Source organism: Hippoglossus stenolepis, chromosome 18 (genome assembly GCF_022539355.2).
Source record: "Hippoglossus stenolepis isolate QCI-W04-F060 chromosome 18, HSTE1.2, whole genome shotgun sequence".
Taxonomy (NCBI): Eukaryota; Metazoa; Chordata; class Actinopteri; order Pleuronectiformes; family Pleuronectidae; genus Hippoglossus; species Hippoglossus stenolepis.
In genome coordinates this window covers 11706953-11730453 of record NC_061500.1, presented here as the reverse complement: position 1 = coordinate 11730453, position 23501 = coordinate 11706953, and the positions used below count along the sequence as shown (strand labels likewise).

At 44.9% G+C, this 23501-nt stretch overlaps 1 protein-coding gene across 1 annotated transcript; it reads left to right on the top strand.

Moving 5' to 3' along the window:
• The first annotated feature begins 1896 nt into the window (after window positions 1-1896).
• Window positions 1897-22859, top strand: LOC118097996 (inactive tyrosine-protein kinase PRAG1). Its single transcript, XM_035141356.2, has 6 exons — window positions 1897-2203; window positions 5411-5795; window positions 5888-7629; window positions 15476-15621; window positions 17035-17804; window positions 20276-22859. The coding sequence occupies exons 2-6, from the start codon at window positions 5532-5534 to the stop codon at window positions 21431-21433; spliced, it is 4080 nt and encodes a 1359-aa protein (XP_034997247.2). The 5' UTR covers window positions 1897-2203; window positions 5411-5531; the 3' UTR covers window positions 21434-22859.
• The last annotated feature ends 642 nt before the right edge of the window (window positions 22860-23501 follow it).

The following is a 23501-nucleotide window of genomic DNA, read 5'->3' as shown; positions in this document are numbered from 1 at the left end:
ATGACAGCTTTTCCTGAGAGTTTGCAGACTGACGCCACGCACAGTCAACAAGGAGGCTGTTGGCACAAACACACACAAACAGACGTGGCTTGCTGCGAGAATTCAATGTAAGATAATCATCTTAATTTGCAATTTGTATCCATCCACAGCAGAACGTGTGTCGCTTCTCCTCCATATTTTTCTGCAAAGCACAAGCCATTTGTTTTTCCCCATTAGTAGAATTATTACACGCTCCGTGCTGCCAAAAATAGATTCAATGCAACAAACTCTTAATCCTCTTGAGAGGATTGCGACGCTCTCCAACTTCAACAGGTGGTCTTGTAAAAGATATCACTTTTCCAGGATCCGGACTCTGCTGTGCCACTTATGCTGATTGTCTCAGCTCGGGACATAAATCCTCGCACAAGGCTCAGGAAACTGGCAGGTTGGGTTGTGTCCGATTGATTCATATTAAAGGACGTCTCTTTCGCAGGAAATAGACCAGACCAGTGGGATGGCGGAGTTGAGGGAAACCTGATTTGAGATGTTTTTCTCCATCTCTTCGAGGCCACCTGAAGAAACCCAAGAGGCAGCTCTTTTTGAATAAGTCAAAAAAGTCAACAGATAATACCTTGTTCGAGAGTTTTTTCTTCTTCTCCCAACTAAAGATAAGAGAGGACATGCTCGGTTAGGAGGTTACCACAGCGGCTGTGTTTGTCACTCCGGTGAGCTCTGCCTCTCCTTTTGCTGCCTGTAATGGAAAGCAGCAGGAGGTCCGGCCTGGCTCAGAGGGGCAGCGGCAGTGTTTTTATATCACTCTGTCAAACCCAGTGATGAAAAGGAGCAGGAGCAGACCAGGAGGTAAAGCACAGGGAGGGCGGTGGCAGCAAAAGGAAAAACCCATCAGGGAATTTGGTGTAAATGCACGATCGCTTTTGAGTAAGACTGATTGCTTTGCAGAATAAACCTGCACAGACCTGGTCCTTTCTCAAGATGCAACCTTAAAATCTTCATTTTTAAATGAAAAACAGACTTAATAAGGCATAGGGATAATAATAAAGGGATAGTTCACCCAAAAACTAAAATTCCCTCATTATCTACTCACCGCTATGCTGATGGAGGAGTGGGTGAAGTGTTTAAGTCCACTAAACACTTTTGGAGTTTCAGGGGTAAACAGCGTTGCAGCAGAATCCAATACAATTAAAGTAAATGGTGAATAATTCTTTAAACGTAAAAAACAAACATAAAATGCCTCTATTCAAATTTGACTCGAAGCAGCGTCATATACACCATGTTTTTGGCCTAAATGTCCTCTGATATCCTCCTCTGGAGCCGTGTTCATACGTGGATCACAGCGGACATTTAGGCTAAAAACATGGTGGAAATGACGCTGCTTCGAGTCGAATTTGAATGTCGGGGCTTACGGACACTTGGATCACACCACAGCAGCAGTATGGAGGCATGTTATGCTGTTTTTTCTGTTGTTCTTTTACGTTTGAAGAACCATTTACTTCAATTGTATTTGGCTGCAATGCTGTTTACTCCTGAAACTCCAGAAGTGTTTTGTGGACTCAAAACACTCCATCGGCATAGTGGTGAGTTGATAATTATTGAATTTTCATTTTTGGGTGAACTATCCCTTCAAAGACATGCACCAAAATAAATCAGGAGTGATTCTGTGCATGCTGCAAGCTGGGTGGTGTTTGCTTTTTTTTTTTTAAATGAAAAACACATCCTTAAAAAGGGCCTTAATGAAAATGTGTGAGTGTGGGCTAGTGGCCAGCAGACTGCATGGCTGGCGAGGAGCTCCTCCCACCTCCTCGGGTGCTCTCTCCCCTGCACGCTTGCTGCAGCAGAGGCAGGACTCCTCAGCTCCACCTCTGCACACACACACACACACACTCACACACACACACACACGGTACAGCAGCAGCAGCAGCAGGAGCAGGAGGAAGCTCCGGAGGAGGCAGTGGCAGCAGCAGCGTGCTAGTGTTGCCCGGCAGGAGGAGAAAGGATCCCCGCAGCAGAAGCAGCAGCCGCAGCGGTCTCCTGGGTCATTAACCTGCCGCTGTAGGTGGAAGACAGGCGGATTTATACGTTTGCCTGCGGGACTCTGCAGTAACAGCAGCTACTGTACAGTTGTGCTGTTTATTTATTTATTTATTTGGTCTTTTTGTGTGGAGGGGACCGGTTTGTGTTGCCAGGGAAGAGAAGGTCCGAGCAGGTAAGCGGTTACTCACATAACCTTCTTCAGCATTGGTGACACTGGTGTTTTCCTTGTTTACCATGTAGATACACATGTGTTAATGGTTCAGGTTGAGACAAGTTCTTACATTTGACATGTTTTATTTACGAGTCGTGTGATAAAAATAACAACGTTGCCAGTTTGTCCACAAATTAATTTCTGCTTTAGTCAAATATCCAGTTATGAAATATCTCATAGATAAATAAAAGTCTCAAGCTGAAACATGTGGGGGGTGGTTTGTTTTATCCAAATATTTTATTTCTTTAGGTGGAAGTTTTGATATGTTGTATTCAAGGTTTATGTTATTGTTTATTTTGGCGGAAATTTCTACTGGACAGAAACAGGTTGAGCACCCCCTGAATGAATGGGCTGTGTGAGTGGGGCAAGCGTGACAAATGTTGCTCGTAAAGATAATTTGTATTCAGCGTGCGTGTGTGCGTGTGTGTCGGTGTGTGTGTGTGACCTGGTTATCAGAGCGTGATGTGGATGGACTAAAGGTCTGTCTCATTATTTTCACTATGTATTTTCCTCCATGGTCATTCAATCAAATCAATGTGGTCTTTCTTTTGGCATGGGCACAGCTAATGTGGTAGTAATAATAGTTAATACTAATAATAATAGTAGCTCTGAAGTATTAACCACCAGGTGACCTGTGCTTCCTCAAAGCTGTGCCACTTGTAGCATGGGTGGTGGTTGGTGGTGGTGGGTCACATGTGTCTGCTGGTGCTGGGTGCTCGCTCCTGCAGAAAGATTCAGACAAAGTGCAGTTTTGCCAGCTGTCCAGTGTGGATAAGCCCTCGGACCTTAAACTTCATTAACCCCTCTTGGTCACCACGTCTGCGGGCCATGTAATCTGTTACCATCCAGTCTATACCATTGCCTCCTGACTGCAGGCAGCTCCAGGCAAGTCCCTAGAGTCTCCAGACTCAGGGTATTGCCTCATGCTTAGAGTCCTTCAGATTAGGATAGTGGATTTTTAATCCCCCAGCCAATCTGGACAGGTTTTTGAGACATCTAGTGGCCGAGCAGCTGTGTATATGAGCAGATGTAATTGGAACACGTGACCTTGAAATTCACTCTTTATTAGGTGACCAGAAAATGTCCACCGTCAACTTCTGCTCCCTCTCATCTTATTTTCCTCGCCCTCTGACTTCTAGCAAGCTCATGAGGTATTTTTCATCTGCGTTTTATTTTGAAGGGGCTTGAATATTTTTTTGCCATATCGCTGAACTTTTGCTGCTTGTGTGTGTGTTTTTACGAGAGGAAGTTAGAAATACTGGACCTTGAGCTTGAGGAGGTGTGGGGAATGTAGACAGCAGGGTCTATCTCTGTTCAAACAAGCAGGGCTGAACACGTCAACAACAGCTAGAATAACCTAAACTGAGGCACAGCTTCGGAGTCTTGTCTGGAGAAGAGAGACAGACGGAGCACAAATATGTTGGACATCTCAGCTCAGCCTCTGTGGAACATCAGAGACTAAACTGTCCCAGTTCAAGGACTAAACTATGTGCGCGGTAACTTAATAAACTCACCACAGCAGAGCTCTCTCTCTCTCTGTGTGTGCTTTGTTGTTGCCTGATCATCACAATCCCCCCGAGACACGTCCCTGACTGCCAGTCAGTCTGCTCTCTTAAGCAGTCGGCCCAGTAGCCAAATGATCTGCGTGATCTCCCTTCAGTCATCACTTCATATGACTCATGCACGATGCCTTGAGATGTGAGGCAAGGCTCAGCTTCCTCTGTTGTCGCAGGAACGGTTAAACAAACAGCTAAACTGAGGGTGCTTTCCTGCACAAACTGAGTCAGACAGAACAAAGAAATATGTAAACATGCATTATCTTCACCAGCAGGAAACCTCTTCATTCCTATAGGATTAGTGGATGGCAAGGTTGTTCTAGTGGAGCCATGAATTACCAAGTCTCAAGGATTCCTTATCTATTGTTCTGGTATTCAATAAACAAATATAAGATTTAGAGATTCTTTGTGAAAGCATCTTGTATTTTATCATGTCGTATGAATGCCTAATGTAATAGGAATATTACGGCTGCATACGTAGACCCATTTTAATTGTCTTGGGGGAGTATTTTTTTCCCACCTGTCTCCTGTGTTTTTCTGCGAGATAATGAGTGTAGATAGGGAGCTAATGTCGCTGCGTCTCATTGCAGCACCTTGTTGAGAAGCAATTAAAGCTGTGTAAAGAACATAAAGAGGGACACCCAGATGCAAGGAAACAAATGATCCCTCTGAAATGTTGTTGATCTTCTCACCATCGGTCCAGTTAAACAGGACACAAAGAGGCAGAGGAAGGAGGTGTGTGTGAGGGACAGTTTGTTTGTGAGAGAGCGAGGACACACATGTGGAGTGTGTGTGTGTGTGTGTGTGTGTGTGTGTGTGTGTGTGTGTGTGTGTGTGTGTGTAAGGGGAAGGGAGGTTGTAGTGGGTGTGAGATTCACCCTGGTGAGACTTAAGACATTCCTGGCATTCCGACCTCCAGGATGCTTGAGGCTCCTCTGTCTTCCTCCAGTGAGTCGGGGGCTGCAGAAGACTCTGGAGGGCTTTTATGTCACCGGGCTCACACCGACAGACCCTTTGGTTGAACAGAAACCACATACCCTCTAATTTAGGAGGCCATGGGAACAAGTAGCAAAGCACACAGCGGCTCTTCTTAAGTTACATCCGCAGACGACACTTAAATCCTAACGGAGGTTTTCTATGAGCTTGGAGACACTTGTCAGCTGGGACTCTGTCATCACTGCCTTAACTATTTCAAGTACACATTTGGACTGGTTTATTAACTAAAGTATTACACAGAAAACCACAAATTAAAAATCACAAATCATAGTGTAGAACTTATCATTTTTTTTGTAGCTATGGCAACATTAGGCCAGGGATTGCTGTGGTACTAAAGAGTCAGGAGCCTCTAATGACTAAATAAACAGTGACAATGCAGACTGTGTTTAATATGATTTAAACCCAACCCTCTTAATAAGGTTAGGTCAAATAAACAAAAATAAAAATAGTAATGTTATTTGTAATGTGTGGAAGAAGAAATGATGGGATAGATTCTTTAGACAAATCATAGTAGGATTATGATACATCCTTTCAACAAAAAAGCAATTACAGAGACTTAAGGAGATTAATTCTCTTAACACTGTACCTCATTCTTCTTTCTCTCTCTTTTGCATAGTGCTGTGTGTTCAACGCCTGGTGACGTTCCACCCTCTGCAACCCAGCCATGAGAGTTCATCCCATATCTGACAGATCCTTCCACACCCACTTCTGACACAACCGGATTTAGTAAACCAAAGATGTCAGCGTGCAGCGACTTTGCAGAACACGTGTGGAAACCCGGCTCTTGTAAGAACTGCTTCCACCCACTTAGTGCGCACAAGACTGTCCGCGTCCTGGGTGGCAGCGCGCCGGTCGCCTGTTTGAAGAGCAGCCTGGGAGGCGATGAAGAAACTGGAGTAACGACGCCCTCACCCTACAGCAAGCCAACCATCGCTGTCAAACCCACTATGATGAGCCTTGACACCAACGAGTCAACTGATGTCAACATGAACATAGAGCAGGTAAATGTCTCTTTCCTGTATCAAATCATAGCGTTTTATCCTGCCTGGGTATCTCTCTGTTTTTAATGTGTGCTCATGTTTATGTGTGACAGGAGAACACAAAGAGCCCAGTTGAGCGTTTGGGATTGAAGAAGCTCTTTGACCTGTCGTCTCTTTATATCGATAGTAATGGCTGCAACAAGGCCCATAGAGATGCAGTTCAGAGTCCTGAAACCAAGATGGACTACAACAACTCCTTTACTTTTTCTCCCTTGTCCCCCAATATCCTGCCGAAAGACTCCATGATCATCGGCAATATCTTTGTAACTCAGGAGGAGGGAAGAGGTTCTCAGAGTTTAAAGAAAAATACCAATGGAGACAACCGAAAGCAGCAGAGTATTCCGTCTGGTATAAGAACCAAGAGCACTTACAACGGAAGTACTGTGACTACCAGGGACGCCCGTCAGGGGTCTGTGGAGATCCGTTCACCAGTGGACTTTGTCCCTACCAGTCCTACCACAGTTTATAGCAATGGTACAATCAGTGGGAGTACTACTCCTGTTACCACTAAGACTGCCAGCACTTGTACCACTTTCCCAAACTTGACTTTAAGCGTGGACACCCCAAGATACAGCCCCCCTTCAACCCTCCACTCTGTTCCCATCCTGTCAAAGCAGACCAGCCTATCGGACTCATCTTGTTCTTATCGCAGTAGTACAGATTCACTTCCTGGGGCAGAGGGGTCGGGAGGAAGACATGTCAGGCCAGGGAGCCCCCAAAGTCCACAAGCCATGAGTAGCCCACAATCACCTCCCAACTCTGCCAATGGTCAGACAAACTCAGAACCCATTTATGCAGAGAGCACCAAGAAAAAGCGCAGGCCGCAAGGAAATGGGCTGCAACCACAACCCGAGTCCCCAAATCAAAGTAAGAAACTGTCCTGCTCTGAGCCTGAGCTTTCAGGAGAGAGTCATCGGGCCACCATCACTGTAATGGCTGCTCACACCGAGGAGAACAACAGGACTTTTTACCTGAGCAGCCCAGATTCAGCCGTCAGCACCCAGTGCCACTTTAGCCCCACAGCACGTAAAGATCCCAGCAGCCCAGCCTTCCGCTGGCCCAGTCCCAGCCACAGTGCGCCCTCTCTGGTCACAGAAGCCAGCCTCAGCCCCACTCTCCATCCCAAGCCTCAGTCTAGTCCACCAATTCCACCAAAGAGAACCAACCGCTCCCCCAAACTGGGCACCTCTAGCCTCTCATCATCCATGTCCTCTCCTTACCCCTTCCCTGAACTCCCACGTCTAGGCACCTCCAGCCTCTCATCATCCATCTCCTCTCCCGTCCCTCTCCCTGAGCTTCCCATGCTTTTCCTCGTCTCTGCTAGAGAGGGCCACTTCAAGGTTCATACAGAGCACAGTGCTGCATCCGAACGCTGGCACAAGCCGCACCACCACAATTCTGGCTGGAACTGCTGCATTAAGGAAGAAGAGGAGGATGAGGAGAGAGAGCGGAAAGAGGGTGAGAAGAAGAAGCTGGCCAGCAATCTGAGTGCAACCTCTCGGGTGACAGACCTGGTCAATGGTGCCGCTGTCTGGAAGGAGTCCAGGGACTGGAAGGCCCACAGCAGCCCCCCTCCGATGACAGAGCCAGGCACGGCCCCCCCAACTCCCCCCAACAATGGTGCCTGTCAGGGGGAGGCTGGAGGCATCGATGCAGAGGAGGAGGGCAAGCATAACGGGAGCATGCCAGCCAAGCAACCGTTGCATGGCAGCTCTGATGAGCTGCTGGCCCCCGGGAAGGAAATTGCCAATAATGAGCCCAATCCACCTCCTCCCCCACCGAAGAAACTGCACAGGTAAGAATAACAAAGAACTTTTTGTTTGGCCTTTAAACGTCCAATTGTTACCCCTCAATTAGGATAGAATGTGATGCCTGTAACTGGGTCAGACTACTTTGCGATTAAATAGTTAAATAATTGTCTATTTTTATGAATTTTCTTCGGTTAATCATGTTGTCAGATGTCAGAGGTATTGACAAAATGCCAATTGAAAGTTAGCAGAGCTCAAGTTGTTATGCTGTAACATGGACAATCGGATCAATAGACACAAAACTGCTCTTAAATGAAGCTGTGAACACGATAATTTTATATAGATAAAGGACTAGTGATTAATAATCATATATCAGTGTTATTCAGCTTCCTCAGGTTAAATGTTTAAGTAAATCCTAAATGCTGTTTTACTTAAAAATCTTGTTTATATGTAATTTTCAGCCCATTATACATTCCTCCTCATGCCGCCTGTGGTGAATAAAGGCAGAGCAGAAAATGCTGCAGTTATTTTAAGGAAGAGTTGGTCTTAAATATTGTTTACCATACGGAAGCTGTGTAAAAGAAAGAGTAGCGGTAATAGAGGTTTAATTACACACCAGCACACCAGGCACTTGCTGTAAGATGAATGCTATGCATTTATCAAACCTGAACTTCAACCCATTACACGCCAGTATTTGCGTGCATGTCATCAGGTTTTCTACCTATGTCTTGCATAAATTGATGTGACTATAATTCAGCCATGACACTGTGGTTTCATTATATTACATAATTTAGCACTTACAAGATGCACTTAGTTTAAAAGCATAAATTAATTGTGCTCTCTCTAGAGACTATATATATAAATACACATATACATTCATATTTATAATACAATTCTGGTGCTTCTTATGTAAAATAATCATGTTTTCCCAGTGATGGTGCATGTACACACATCTCACTGCAGGCATTTGTGTGACTCTCAATGTGCCTTCTCCTTTCATAGCATCATTATTCAGCCTTGAATCAGCCTCCATTCTCGCGCCTTGTGATCATTCAAACTGCTCAGGCGTACTGCTCAATGCACGCCTTGTTCTATTCATGCTCGTGATGTGACTTCTTCGATTCTAATTAACAGGAAAAATGGGTCTGTTAAATAGTCCCCTTCTGTGTCACGCTACTGTAAATTTGTTTTGGCTGCAGCACGATAGACAGAAAAAAACTGGCCTTGTTCCATTCATATTGTCACACTGGGACAAATCTGTCATGAGCAGGTGTTCAGATGCATCTTTGGCCAAAATAGTTTTCACATTTGCTCTGTCGAACATGACTGTGCTTCTTGATGTTCACACATTGTTGTTGGAATACATGTGTCCTGTTACTTTTTGGGCTTAGTAATTAATTCCATCACTTACAGAATCTGCAGAATAATAGATTTTCATGACTTACTCTCCACAAGGCTTCTAGCCTGCATAGATGTTTATTAGCAACAGCATTTGCACACATGCTTTAACCTGAGTCTGCAGGAGGCTAAGAATATGCACTCTGTCTGAGTCAGCTACTCAAAGTAGAAAGAGAGAAGAGGCCTTGTGTTGCATCAAATGATCTCCTCAGAATAAACTTTGCTTTGTCTGGGACGGGGGGTTGATGAGGTGTAATACACGACTGTGACTTCCTCAAGACAAGCAGATGTCTGGAGCTGCTGGAGTCAGCAAAAGCTGAGTGGGAGCGTTTTTACTATCAAAAACACAGATTGCACCGATCACGTTTCACTGGCCGTTATGTTTGTGGTAATTCTAGTAAGGAGCCATCTCTCCTGTTATGACATTGCCGACATTCTGCGCTGATAAAAATACACCTTGTTGAGACACATGTGGGAACACGCCTGGAGCCAGTCGGCGACAGTTGTGGCTCTCTGGTGTTCCAAGTTTATCAGCGGGTTTAGTTTGTTTCATCAACAAGTTTCCCTGGGCACCAGACGTGTACTGGAGTGCTGCAGGGAAACAGAATCTAAATATCATCTGCATAGAAACCAAAAGTTCAAAAGAAGATTTCTTCATGGTTAAAAAGAGGCTTTTGTGTGGGACGAAAGGGAAAACACATGCAAACGTGTACGTGCACCCTGTGAGGCAGCATTTTAAAATGTGCTGAATCATTTAGAAGCCACAGATGGTTCGCCTCCCACAGTCTTTGATCACATCAAATGTTCCTCTCTTATTCCTTTTTAACAGGTCAACATACCGATCATGTGACGGGTTGACCGAAGGCTACATCCACACTAATATTTTATTGTTGTAAACCGCATCACGTTTGCTAGGTTCACGTCTGGTATCCACTCTAGCCTGGAGTTTTCTAGCCTTCAAAGACTTTTGGAAACGCTGATGCAATGTGCATATTTGTTTCCTGATTGGTTCTTAAGCTAATGCTTAGTTTTAGTAACAGTGCCACAAAGAAATCTCTGCAACTACAGCAACTACGCAACATACTGCAGCACAGATGATCGACTTCCTGTTTACTTCAGCATGCACATGACCAGTGTATGAGTATGGTCATGTGCCATGGACAGAGATTATTTGTGACACAAGGCTAAGACGCTCGTCTGCACAAAGATCGTTTTCGTCTTTAAACCTGTATTAAATTGAAAATGGATTAGTGTGAATGTAGCCTAAGAGACTTGTGTGTGTTTGTGTTTGTGTGTCTGTGACATGCATGAGTGTGTGAGTGAGTCCTCTTTAACAGGGAAGGCGTGTTGATTGGTCAGTAAAGGTTGCCAAAGGGAGGGGCTTTAGCGAACAGATTGTTGCCCCTGGCAACTTCCAAACTGTCCCAGTCTGGCAAGCGGCTGCCACCAGTAGAAGTAGAATTCATAGATCAGTCATGTGGATTTGATTCCATTGATTGTGGCTCGGGCGTGAACTGCCTTGTTCTCCCTCTTGTTATCTCTAAACTACTGTTCCAAGACAAGCGGCCCCTCCCTCCACAGAGCCACCCTGGTTCGCTCTCCGCAGCAGAGCCGACAGCCTCTCGCTGCCATCTGACCGACCTGAGGCTGCTCTGAGGTGAATTTGCGGGTCAACGATTGAATGAACGCCACATGTGAGATGTGGGTGCTTTAATTTTGTGCATCTAATTGGCGCTGTTGCTTTTCCTGCTGAGACAGACTTTAAATACACATATGACTCGTGAACAACCAGGGTTGTGTTACTACACATGGCGAGGCTTTAGAGAGCCAGCGGTCTGATCCAGGGGGCAGTCTGTTGCCCGCCAGCTCGACAAGGACCCTCTGCCTTTCCAGGATGAGGTAGGCACCGGACGGCAACTTCTTTTCCTAACGTCGCTAAAGATCAAGGAGACATCAGTCATTAGACTTGCAAAGGAAAATGGTGACACTCTTGCTCACAGAGGAAAGCGGGGTCAAAGTTTGAGTGTGTCGCAGAGGGATCGTATTTAACTACACTGCCTTCATAGGTAAGAAGAGGCCTCACACCTCTACCAGCCAGCACCCAGATGTGCCTTTAGAATGGTGCAGTGACAAACAGCATGTGGTCAGTTTGTTGCTAGTTTTATATTTCCACTCGCTTTTTGCTCTTCCACGCTTCTAATCCTTTCATGCCTAAGTTATCTTAGTCTATCCATCTTTTCATTTAATTTATCCCAAACTCAAATTATGGTGCTGAAATAGATTAAGGGAGAGAAGCAATGGGTTGCAATAACTCAGAGAAGGGGGCAGCAGACAGAGAAGAAGATAACAAGGCTGCAGCAGGTTGCGAGAGATAAAAAGAATCGGTGTCAAACATTAATGGATCTTTGGTTTATGGAGCTATACAGCCATTGCAACTATCCTTCAGTTCTTGGAAAGAAACAATGGATGTCTTTCTTCTCGGCTTGGATAACATGTACAGTACAATGCAATCTAATATAACAGCCCTGCAAGAAATATCACCTCAGTGAGTTCTTGTATAATATGAAAGGAACATTTACATCAGTTTCTCTCTGACTCAGCAAAAACGTGATATTTTAAAGGTGAACAGAGGTTGTGTGAGTTGCATGTCTGTTGCAGAGGATTGCATTACATTGTACTGCTCATGAAACCACCTCCTGTGTGTGACGGAGTCAAATCTGAGTCAGCCCGCTCTCCGGTGTAACTCCACCCCAGTGTAACAGTCTGACTTGTTAATGTGTTGGGTGGGATCAGGTCGGTGTTGGATTTCATGGCCCTTAATGCTGTGTAAGCAGCTTTGATTCTGACCTGTCTCAACATAATACAGCCCCAGAAAGCAAATGTTTGTTTGTAAAGCTGTTCTTTTCCGAGGCACAAATTGGGCTCAGACATTTTCCAGAGTTTGCCTTTTTTAGCAAATGCAGCAGGAATTGTCTGGGGGATAAAAACAGAAAAATGTGCGCAACATTCAGGCAAGAGATGGTGTCTGGGTAGAGCGCGGAGGAGGCAGAGAGTTGATGACGTGTAAGAAACTTATTCGGGGACTGTCAGGAAAAAGTTCCAGAAACTGTCCCAAGCAAGAGACTGGGATGTTTGCGTTCTCACTTACAGCCCCTTTAGAAAATTTCAGGAAAATGCAAGTGCACGTCTGAAAGCAGGATCAGTGTGTGAGGCCGGGGGTTAACGGACCCTGTATTTACCATGGAGACGGCTCTAAATAAGAGTCAAGAAGTAACAAACCTGCTCCACAACAACAGTTTGTGTCTCGTTTAGCTGTAGCCCCAGTCTGATCCCGTTTTTAAAAAACTGCCCCGGCTCCTGTCACACAGCTTTATTATTACCCACACACACAGTCAGAATAGCCCACGCGTCAGCGGATCCCTGTGCGTTACTTACTGTAGCATGACTGTTTACATTCTAAATCTGGGTCACTGTTGTTGCCGGGCTGATTGCAGAATACAAACCTCGTCTGACGGGGTTGTGTCACGTCGAGTTTGTTTTAATGATGGACATCATTTAATCTATTCTGTGGAAACGGCCAATCAAGATGTTTATGAATGGATGTTTAGGCTACAGCCTGGTGATCTTAACACAGGGATTAAATGATGGATGGATAACGTTCCTTTTACCCTCCGCCAACGAGGTTATGTTTTCACCCCTGTTCGTTTGTTTGTGAGCAAGATTACACAAAAACAACTAACCAGATTTCCGTGAAACGTGGTGAAGGGATGTGGTAAACTTAGGGAAGGACACCATTACATTTTGGTGCGGATCCGGATCAGGGAGCGAATCAGGGATGACATTTTATTCTTTAGATTGCGAGGGCATTTTCCCAGCAAACAATTCATGCATCTTGAAGAAAAATATTCAAAGGACTGATATGTGTGTGTGAAATTTGCCGCAGTTTGATTGAATTTAAGGGGGCTGTCAGGCTTCGGCTGATGTATGCCCTCTACTGAGTGCAGCTCTTGTTACTGTAAGGAGCTAAACTCATTTGTTTTAATACTGTCTATCAAGTTGTAGATAACTAGTGATCGTATTCCTGTCACCAGTAGTGAATCAATCAGTTAATCGATGGGCAGAACATTTAAACAAGTAATTTCAAGATGTCACCTCAGGCTCAAGGAAAATGTGATGGGACATTTTCACAATTAATTTTTTTACATTTATAGACCAAATAATGAATCAATTATTCAAGAGAGGTATTGTCAGATTGATTGATGATGAAAATGAATGTTTTACTAAAGGCTCTGAAGGGCGTCTATATTTGTACATGCAGTCCTAATCAGAGAGAAGGTTGTTTTTTTCTAATGCCCTGAATCAGAGGGCTCGTTCAGCAGCGCACGTCCTCCCACAGGACAAAAGCAGTGACGCTCCTTCACCACGGAAAAACTCATGTTTTGGACACAGATCTTGGAGATCTGGAGTGAGACGTGCACAGGTGCGTTAATTTCCATAGACTCATAAGCTCCCGCAACCCCAGTACCATTCCTCCACTGCCTCAGCATTTCCACCGCCTTTCATCACGCCGCTTTTGTCAGTAAAACGATAGCAGATCCTTTAGCTTTAGTGTCCACAGGGAATGTCCTTACCCTTTGTGTCCCTCCTGCGCTCCTCTCTCCCTCTCTCCTTTCTCCTGCTCGTCTGTTTGTTCTGCTGATTTATGGGGGGAATTGAAGTCAGGGGCCGGCAGATAAATGGTTGGCCGAGTCATTTTGTGATGGAGGAGAGGAAAGGGAGATGAAGGGACGAGACCTTGTTTCCCTGAGCCATTAGCGGGTATAATGAGACAAGTGAATGGCTGTCGCTCAGCCTAATTGGTCACCTTGGTTAGATAGTCTCCTCATGCACAGTTTGCAGGGGTAGAAGTGGCCATTGTGGTGGACATGCAGGCAAACTGAAAAGAGGACTAAAGCTTCTGCGCAGTGAAGGAAAAGAAATTGTGTTTTGGATCAAATCGAGAATATGTAACGTTTGACAGAAGAAATAACACAATTATCATCTTACAGATGAAAAGTTGAATTTCTAGAAGTAAAATACACCGTTGCTGAATTCAATGTCTCAAAGGCTAAGAGTGGCTAATGGTAGCTAGTTATTAGCAAACTATAGTTTTCATCACAAAAGTGAAGCATATTATATCTCATTAAGGGGAATATTTCCTGCAGTTATCCTCACTCAGACTGCAGCGCTCATGTGATGTGGGAGTAATGGGAATCACAAGCTGGGAAAATCCACTTGAACGTCATCTGAAGTTGGAACAACAACTTAAAAAGTCCACAAATATTTTGGTTCCCGAGTTGCTGACGTCATTACTTATAAAAACATGATTTTACAATCAGCTCTAAACAGTAGCTTCTGATTTTGTTCTTTGCAAACTGCGGATCCATCTCTCACAAGCATCTAACAACATATATTTGACCCATACAGATGTTTTGATGATGAATGTGCATTCGTCTTGAACGATTTATCTATTTCTTTGCTCTATGTAAATAAAGGAAGGAGGTGTCGTTACAACATCCATATTTTTCCCGCATTCCAACTTCAAAGCACATGAATACACCAAATCCGTAACAATGAGTTCACATCTCAGCAGCTGTGACTCAGGAAGTGGAGCGAGTCGTCCACTAATCAGAGGGTCAGTGGTTCGACCCCCAGGTCCTAAATTCTGTGCGCCAAAGAGTCCTTTGGCAAGACACTGAACCCCAAATTGCCGGCTGTGCAGCTAGTGTGTGAGTGATGTGTGATACAGTGCTGCACAGAGATGCACTGGTTGAATGTGTGTAAAACTGTACTGCGAGTGCTCATCGAGACTAGAAAAGCAGGACCCTCTGAGGAGCATGTGAATGCACGGTTTGTCTTCAAGGCTTTAAACTCCAGGGAATCTTGGGAAATGTAGGCAAATCCAATGTGCCATTATCCTGTAATTGTCACTTGAGGATGCTGGTTGGCAAAAGTGACATTCTCTCACTTCAAGGGGAACAGTGGTATACATGTTGCAGTTTACTGTTTCAGAAAAGAGTCAATATCCGTATCTGTTAGACTCATGATATTAAGGGGATTTAGTGACGCTCGTTTGTCAGGCTAAAGTCAACACTGAATCGAGAAGTGTGTCCTCTCTAATAAGGAAGTGAGACTAATCCTAACAGTACACTGTGCTCAGTTTCTCGCACATACTAGTGACACATAGTGGAGCAGATAAGAAAACGTCAAGAGGAAGTGGAGTGGTTCCACATTTGTAAACAGATGATACACGAAAAAAAGATTCTATGGCGACAAACAAACTACCGAGTCTGGACACTTCACTTCCGCTGAAGAGTGTTGGCACACACACACACACACACACACACACACACGGACAGACGGCGACACAGACGCAGAATAAATACAGACAGACTTTTGCTTTATTGCATTTTTGCTTATATCATAGTAACTGACCCCGTGTGTGTCTTTTTACAGAGTGTCAAGTAAGATGAGTGGCAGCAACATGGAGCTGGACCGCTGCAGCCAACAAGGGTCAGCAGAGAGCACTGCTTCATCACCATGGGGACTGGGCAGTGCCAGCATGCCCACAGCCTCCACTGACAATCTGACTGCTGACACTGGTAAGAACCAATCCCACTCATGTTTTGTCCCTTTGTTCCGATAACAACTCACACAGGGAGTCTAAGGTTTGAATCGTCATTGTACAAATTGGGAATCAAGGATATTATCTGATATCTACAGGTCTATTTGGGTGAGTTGCTAGGCAAAACATGGATGTCAGGCGTCGTGCTGTTCAGACGCTGTTTCATCATGTTTTATTTTGAAGGTGTACTTTGTCCAGAGTGAAACTGAGCAGCACTAAAAACAGAAATGGTGCCGCAGGGTTTTATTGCAGCTTATCTCCTCTCTTTTCCTCCCTGCAAGTGCACTCGTACAGATTGTCCTGACCCGGTGTTGATTTCTGCCCGTCGTCAAACCTGAGACGCGAGTCAGAATGACTGGCATATGTCCATAATTAGAAATTATTGTCATCCTCCATGTATCAGCTTTAAAACCTCCTTGATGCTGAGGCGCTTGTAATTGCTGTAACTTCCTGGGCCGTGTTGTTTGAAGAGATAATTATGGAGTATGATAACGAGGGAAAAAGGGCTTGGCTGCATCCTACGGAGTACTTTTTTTTTTTTTTTACAGTTCTTCCCCCCTCTGTGAAAGCAGTTATTGAAGACCGCACCGCACAATTATCTCAGTATCTGTCTCCTCTAGTGTAATGTCAAGTTCCAACTTTAAGTCTTTAATTAACAAATGGATGATAATTGGATGGAAGATGTTTTGGGTGTCAGCTTGAACTCTGGATTGTGGAAATTTACAACTATTTGGAGGAAACAAGGTATGTGTCTGTACGAGGGTTAAGCAGTAGGCAGTGACAGAGGGGATGTTTTAAATAAATGTGATGACAGGTGAGATCACAGAGGAAAATGAAGGTGTGTGTGCTCTGTTCAGGTACGGGAAATAAACCTACGTTGAAAACTGAATATATGGTGTGAATCCACAAAGGCAACCAATAGAAAAGCTGCCAGTTTGAGTTATAAAATATGGATTTGGTCTTGTTAACTTCAGTATTTTCTTCAGTACTTCCTCTAAAACATTTTAAGTACACAAACATTGTTCCTCTTGTAAACCGGACACTGTACTTCCACTTTCGATTATCGGTTTACAGACGTGCTGATGCACTTACCTCCACCAAGGTGGTTATGTCCGTTTGCTTGTATGTTGGTTTGATTATGAGCTAAATTTGTGTGTGGAATTCAGATTTGTTTGGTCAAAGGTCACTGTGGCCTCACAAAACATGCTTTTGGCTTCTGAAGCAGGAAATCTCAAGTCTGCCTCTAGGTCATTTCTTCAAATATTGACCAGTTGTCAAAGGTCAAATGAGCTCATATGAGTTTACTACTAAATGTAGACTGAAGCTGCACTGGCTGTCGGAGACCTACAACTGCAGGGCAATCATTTTTCTTTTTGACTTTTTTGACTAGATTCTCGGGATGCTACGCGGAGGTCTTGTTCCTCTCCATTTGCCAGAAGTCCAGCAGCCTCAGCTCCAGGATCTCCTCTCCCACCCTCGCTCAGCAGCTTGAGTAACCTGCCACCACCGCTCCCGGAGAAGAAAATGGTCAACCGCACCTTGTCAGCTCCAGACAGCACAAACGGAAAGCCCTTTGTCCGAGCCTACCCACGCCTCCCATTCACTGGCTCAGAGAGCAATGTATGTCGCCCTGCAGACATTAGCTCCCGCTCCAGTCTACCGTCCAGCCCTGTTGACCCGCGGCCCATTTTCTCCTCCAACGAGTCTCTGGAGCGGTGTCACGCCCCGCTAGGCCGACCCCTGAGGTCCCGGACACTGGACGAGCCACTGAAGAGTCACGGTCGCCTGGGCGTCCACTGTCGAAGCAGCATCACCTGCTCCTCTTCCCCTCAGCTCAGCGTGCCCTTCTCCTCGTCCTCAGAACAGGGTCCGGCAGCAAATTTGGGCTCCAGCCTGCAGCTCCAGACGCTGCTCAGTAACATCGACAGCAGAGAGGGAGTGTACTCCAAACTGGGAGGCCTGTATGCAGAGTCTCTCCGGCGCTTGGCTCTAAAATGTGAGGATCACTTCACCCGCTCCCAGAGGAACCCGCTGAGGTTTGAGGAGAGCAACTGGTCACTGTTCAGACTCACGTCCAACAAGCCAAGCTGCAACGCGGGAGACGCTGTGTACTTCTCTGCTGCCTGTGCGTCAGACCCCAGCCACTCCTACGCTGTAAAGGTAATCTATCTCTATCCCTATGTTATAAATGCAAGTTTATATTGTGAACTTAATTACTGCTGCTGAGGAGGTTATGTTTTCACCCCCATCTGTTTGTTTGATAGCAGGATTACGCAAAAACTACTGAACTGATTTCCATTAAACTCTATGGAACAATAATAATATGATGGAGCAAAGAATCCATTAAAGTTTGGGACAGATCAGGACAAAGGTGCAGATCAAGGATTTTTTTTCTCTGTCGTTTTTGGAGGACTTTCTTCACCTGTTTCCCAGAGAATACTAAATGGATCTGGATGAAAAAAGACATTTTAGAATTTAGAAATAAAAATGCAGATTCAGTTCATTTAAATGTGGTTTCCTAGGGCAACTGTTGGGCCTTGGCAGAGGCATTCGCTCGACTAAGAGCTGCGTTTTAGTTAAATATATGTTTGTTGAAACCGTGCTCACTTTCAGAACTCCTTAGAGTCACATTTCTTTACCTCTTAGTCCTGTTGGATTTGGCCGTTCCTGTGGGTTACTGGTGGTAACAGCAGCTATGAGTGTAACTGTCAATTTGTTGTGCAACCAAACAAACTCATTTTGTTTGAATTAAGATTTCGGTCAATAATTTGCTCTTCTCTATCTCGCCATGAGAAGTTTTCCTTATGACACAGTAAAGTTGTTGATTACAAATATTTAAAACTGACCCACAATAAAAAAAAAAATGCACATCTTGAAGTATTTTGATGAACGGCACCTTAGTGACAAATGGGTTCTGTTGCCTGGGACTGTTTGACTAGAAAAAGCCACCACCCAGTTAAACACTTTTAATGTGAAGCAGCAGCAGGAAATGCTGTGTTTGGATTTGCTGTAACTGGACACAGCTCTGACACAGTGTTAGGAAATATCAATGAGATAAGAGCAGGAATCACTGGACGTAATACATTCACCTTTTCCTGTGAATCTCGTGTGCGTAGGTTGACATTTTGAATCCCGGACAGCGATGACAAACTCGGCCTCTCCCAGTGAAAACTATTGTGTAGAGAAGTAATTGTGTAATAGCATAAAAAAAGAGGGTTTGACTACATGAAAATCTTAAGGGATTATAATTTTAAAGCTCAAGAGAAACTGAATCACGTCCATATTTTTGCACCCTCATCATTCAGTTTTTAACGATTTAATACATTTTTAGATTGAAAAGTTATTTGCAGGAGCTGCTCATCTTTGAACCCTATGATGCCTCCATGGGTGGCCGTGATTCTGAAAAGTGAGTTCAGATCAAAACAGGCAAAGGATTGTAAACAAGATTGTTGTGGGCTGGTGGTTGGTTTCAGTGCCACGTGTTTAATCATCAGTCAGAGGTTGTTGTCAAGAGAGCAACCCGTGGTTCAGCCGCGATCGTCTTCCCTGTTGTTTAGAGGAGCGATTTGCACAGCGGGTGATGTAAACTGTCTTTTTAAGCAGGGATTTGACAGTGTGAGGATAGAGCAGAGGAGGAGATTAAAAAATCGGGCCGCGATCTTGTTTGTTCTTGCGCTGCAGACGGGACGGCCCCAGTGCAGCGCAAATCTTCCGAGGCATGTAGTGTAAACAACCAGCGAGAGGAGAAGGGTGTGGATTCAGTCTCGCTGACCTTTGTCCCAAAGTCATTAGTGGTGAGCAAAGCGGCAGCGGCTTGTACGGAGTCGGTCGTGCCACAGCCCGGGTGCCCACGCTCTTGCTTAATATCTTTTAGGCCTGATTAATCTTTACATTCCAGGCAGGATTTCCATCCAGACAAACCCCTGTTGTCAAGGCCAACACACACACACACAAAATGCAGTATGAGGCCATCCTGAATATATCTGAAACCAGCATTGATTAGTGCTACACAGAATGTGTTTGTATAACTTTATCTATTGTCATGTTATCAATGTGAACATGTCGATTTTAGTCCAGTAAATATACTTTAGCATTTACCTTCGTCAAAGCTGATTGGCCACTTTATCACCACATTGTATACACATACGAGATCATATCCAAAAATACACTGGTATTTTTTGCAATAAAATTTACACATTAAATAAACCTTGTGGGTATATGCAATCGCTGGAGCTAACAGACGAACACACAGCAATGACCTGATGGATGGAGGGAATGATGAAATTCTGATGGTGGATTTTATCCTTAAAAGTTTGGGTTTTCCCGCAGCTTTAAAAGAATAACAGATTATATATATATATTTTAGACTAGTGGGTTAAAAAAGATTTTCAGTGGAGAATTCACTTTGAATCTTCAGTGAATCGAGGACAGTGATTTCACTCGTGGTAGAGCAGGGACTGAATTGGTGCTGACCTTGGACCTTCACTAACAAGCATTTCTTTCTTGTGTTTCTTGGCTCCCCTCCCTTTCCGTCTCTCTCTGTGTGGAATTCCTCTCTCCCTCCACCCCTCTCTCCCTTTCTTCTTTCCCTCATGCCCCTCTCCCTCCCCTCTGTGTTTATACCTCCACAGATCTGTAAGAGTCCATCCGTGGAGGCCAAACAGGGCCATCTCTACTGTCTGTCGGTGCAGCAGACCATGCCTCCCCACTTCAACCTCCAGCAGGACTGCGGACACTTCATCGCTTGTGTTCCCCAGAGCATGCTGCCCTCTGAGGAAGTGTCCCTGCGCAACGCCCCGGCTCCGTCGCCGCCTCAGCCGTCCACAGCTGCGCCGGGCCAGCAGGTAGACCGAGAGCGAGTGGTGGTCATCACTTCGGAGATCCCTCAGCAGACGGCAGCTGACTTCGCTCGAGAGTGGCAGGCGTTCCACAAAACTCAGCCGGAGGTTTACGAGCGCCGCGTGTGCTTCCTCCTCCTGCAGCTCTGCAACGGCCTGGAGCACCTGAAGGAGTACGGAGTCACGCACCGCGACCTCTGCCTAGAAAACCTGCTGCTGGTGCCTCATCATCGCAGGCCCTCCCAGTTCTCCCAGCACACCCACAACAACAACTCCATTAATGGTTCGAGTGGTGTAGACAACCAGCGCCACCTTCCCCGGCTCCTCATCAGCAACTTCGCCAAGGCCAAGCGGCGCTCCTCCGAGGACGCTGCCTCAACCAACGTGGACCCTCGCACCAAACGCAACCACGCCAGGCTGGCACCCGAGATCGTGTCTGCAGCCCAGTACCGTAAATTTGATGAGTTCCAGACGGGCATCTTGATCTACGAGCTCCTCCACCAGCCCAACCCGTTTGAGGTGAGTCCGGCGCTTAAGGAGCAAGACTACCGCTGCGAGGAGCTGCCCCCCATCCCCCCCGTCTCCCTCTACTCCGCCGGCCTCCAGAGGCTGGCCCAGCTCCTGCTCCAACCCGACCCCATCAAACGAATCCACATTCAGGAGGCCAAGCGCATCCTGCAGAGTCTGCTCTGGGGCCCCAGGAAGGACCTGATGGAGCAGCAGCTGGACAGACAAGGGCCGGGCGGGGGCTTCGTCGACGGGTCCCGACACGAGGGCCTCCTCAACTGGCTGGACGTGAAGCGAGCGCTGCTGATGATGAAGTTCGCCGAGCGCTCGCTGGAGCCCGAGAGGAACGCGGAGCTGGAGGACTGGCTGTGCTGTCAGTACTTTTCCTCGGCTCACCCTCTGTCTCTCTGCCACACCGCTGAACTGCTCTACTCACTAAAGTAACGGCTCATTTTTTAGGACTAGAGAAGCGTGTGTACGTGGAGCCAAAGTGGTTTGAGAAAGATCAGCAATGATCAAGTTAACTTCTCGACGCTGTGGACGGCTCCAGAAAATGGAATCCTCTGGAGATACTGTGAAAACCACCCACCCCGTTTGTGTTATTACTAAACCGACGAGAGCCAGGCCTCTTACTCACCGTCCACTCGGAACCTTTGAACAAACAGTATCCTGCCACAGACTCGACCTGACGAAGAAATGAGGTGCACAGTCACAGAGAAATGGACGAAATAGCTAAAACACTCACGTACCGACTAGAATCACTGATAAATTAAACGATAGAAAAAGAAGAATGTGGACAGTTTTCATAATCCTGTAATACACTTACCAAAGTTTCATGTTTGACACTGTATTTTGTATTTATTAAACATGGATTGAGGCATTTTCACCACTGGAAACAGGCTAAAGATTCATAACCGTATTCTCTGTCAGCTGACTTTTCAAAGTTATGCTGCGTCCGGTCTCAATGTGCAGCTAATCACTTTTTATTTGCCCGACATCCTAATAAAAATCTGAGGCCACTAGCAGACTGTAAGTGCTGCACCACAGATCAATGCCCGTTCCTCCGTGGATACACGATTATTAGTTGGAATGATCAAGGCTGATCTTTTCGTCAGTGTGTGTTTTACCTCAGGCCTTGTAAGACAGCTCTGCAAAGCAAATGGACTCAGTATAAATTAATGATAATCTGTCTCAACACAAATAATTCTCATCGTCAGCGTTTGCTTCCACCGCACGGACGACGCCCGGTTTTCCTCCTCACGTTTACTTTTTGTACACATTTAAATGTTTGACATTTTGTCACAGTGCCTTTTTGTTCTTTGTATATGTTACAGTGACATCGGACGCCACATGTAAATACGGCCGATGGTTATTGTCTTTTTCGGTGAAACTGGCCTTTCACAGAATGCTCGAGAGACAACGTTGTACAGTTTATTTGTAGTTGATACGAGAAGAAAACGAGCCCAGGCAAAAGCAGGTCTTAAAAAGAAAAACAGCCATGAACATGAGCAGTTAAAAAGATATTTATGATATAATTTGTTATCCTGTAGTCGTCACTGGAATTTCTGTGTTTATTTTCATATGTGGATGATCGAGTGGTTGTTTTTTCTTCTTCTGCTGTATGTCCCGTGCAGGCTGAAGAGAAAGCTTCAAGTTACGAGCTTTTTTTTTTTTAATCTCAAACAAACAATTTTTCCTTTACGTCCAGAGTGATGTGACTTGAATCGTGACTGATATTTCTCATGTTGAAGAGAGAAAAGAAAAAGGGTCTGATCTCACAACTAATACATTATTAGTGATTTGAATTCTTTTGTGTGTGCCTCGCTTATTTGCATCTATCAATAAACTGTGCATATATTTTCTCACAGTATTATGCAGCGTTTTTGATTGTTTCTTTGCATCCATCCATTTTAATGATTGAGCTATGAATATGATATTGGTATTACCGGCTTTACATAATATTAAACCTCTATAGTTGGGTATAAACTCATCTTGACATACACTAGTGGTACAAACTGTGTCATGTCTTTGAGAGATATTTAATTGTAGAAAGGAAATGTGATAATGATGATAAAAATATATTGAAATAATAAAAAACAACAGAACACAAAGAAAGATAGCTAAAAAGGAAATATTAAAAACAGACCAAATCTGTTAAAAATCAGGCATTAAAAGACTTTCTTTCAAAATTGGTTCAAAGCAATACTTATTCAAACAGGTAAAGTGCTGACAAGTCTAATCTTCTCAGGTAATGAATCCCAGGTCACCCTCAGTTATCAGCCTTAGTTACCAGCCTTAGTTACCAGCCTTGATTTAGGAACAGCTGGCAAAGTGTTAGATTACAACTTAGGGAGTTAGTGTCTCCGTAATGTAACTGAGGACCAGACTGTGCTGTTAAGTTATGAAAAGAATCTTTAAATAAATCCTAAATGTTACCAGCAGCTTATTATGGGAGAGAGGAGGGTCTGATGGGAGTTCAGGCCCCGGAGGCTCGGGACAGAGGAAGTGTAGA

Coding starts and splice junctions, on each gene's coding strand:
- LOC118097996 (XM_035141356.2), top strand. CDS start 5,532: ATGTCAGCGTGCAGCGACTTTGCAGAACACGTGTGGAAACCCGGCTCT. Junction 5,796..5,887: donor TCAACATGAACATAGAGCAG/GTAAATGTCTCT, acceptor TATGTGTGACAG/GAGAACACAAAGAGCCCAGT. Junction 7,630..15,475: donor CCACCGAAGAAACTGCACAG/GTAAGAATAACA, acceptor GTCTTTTTACAG/AGTGTCAAGTAAGATGAGTG.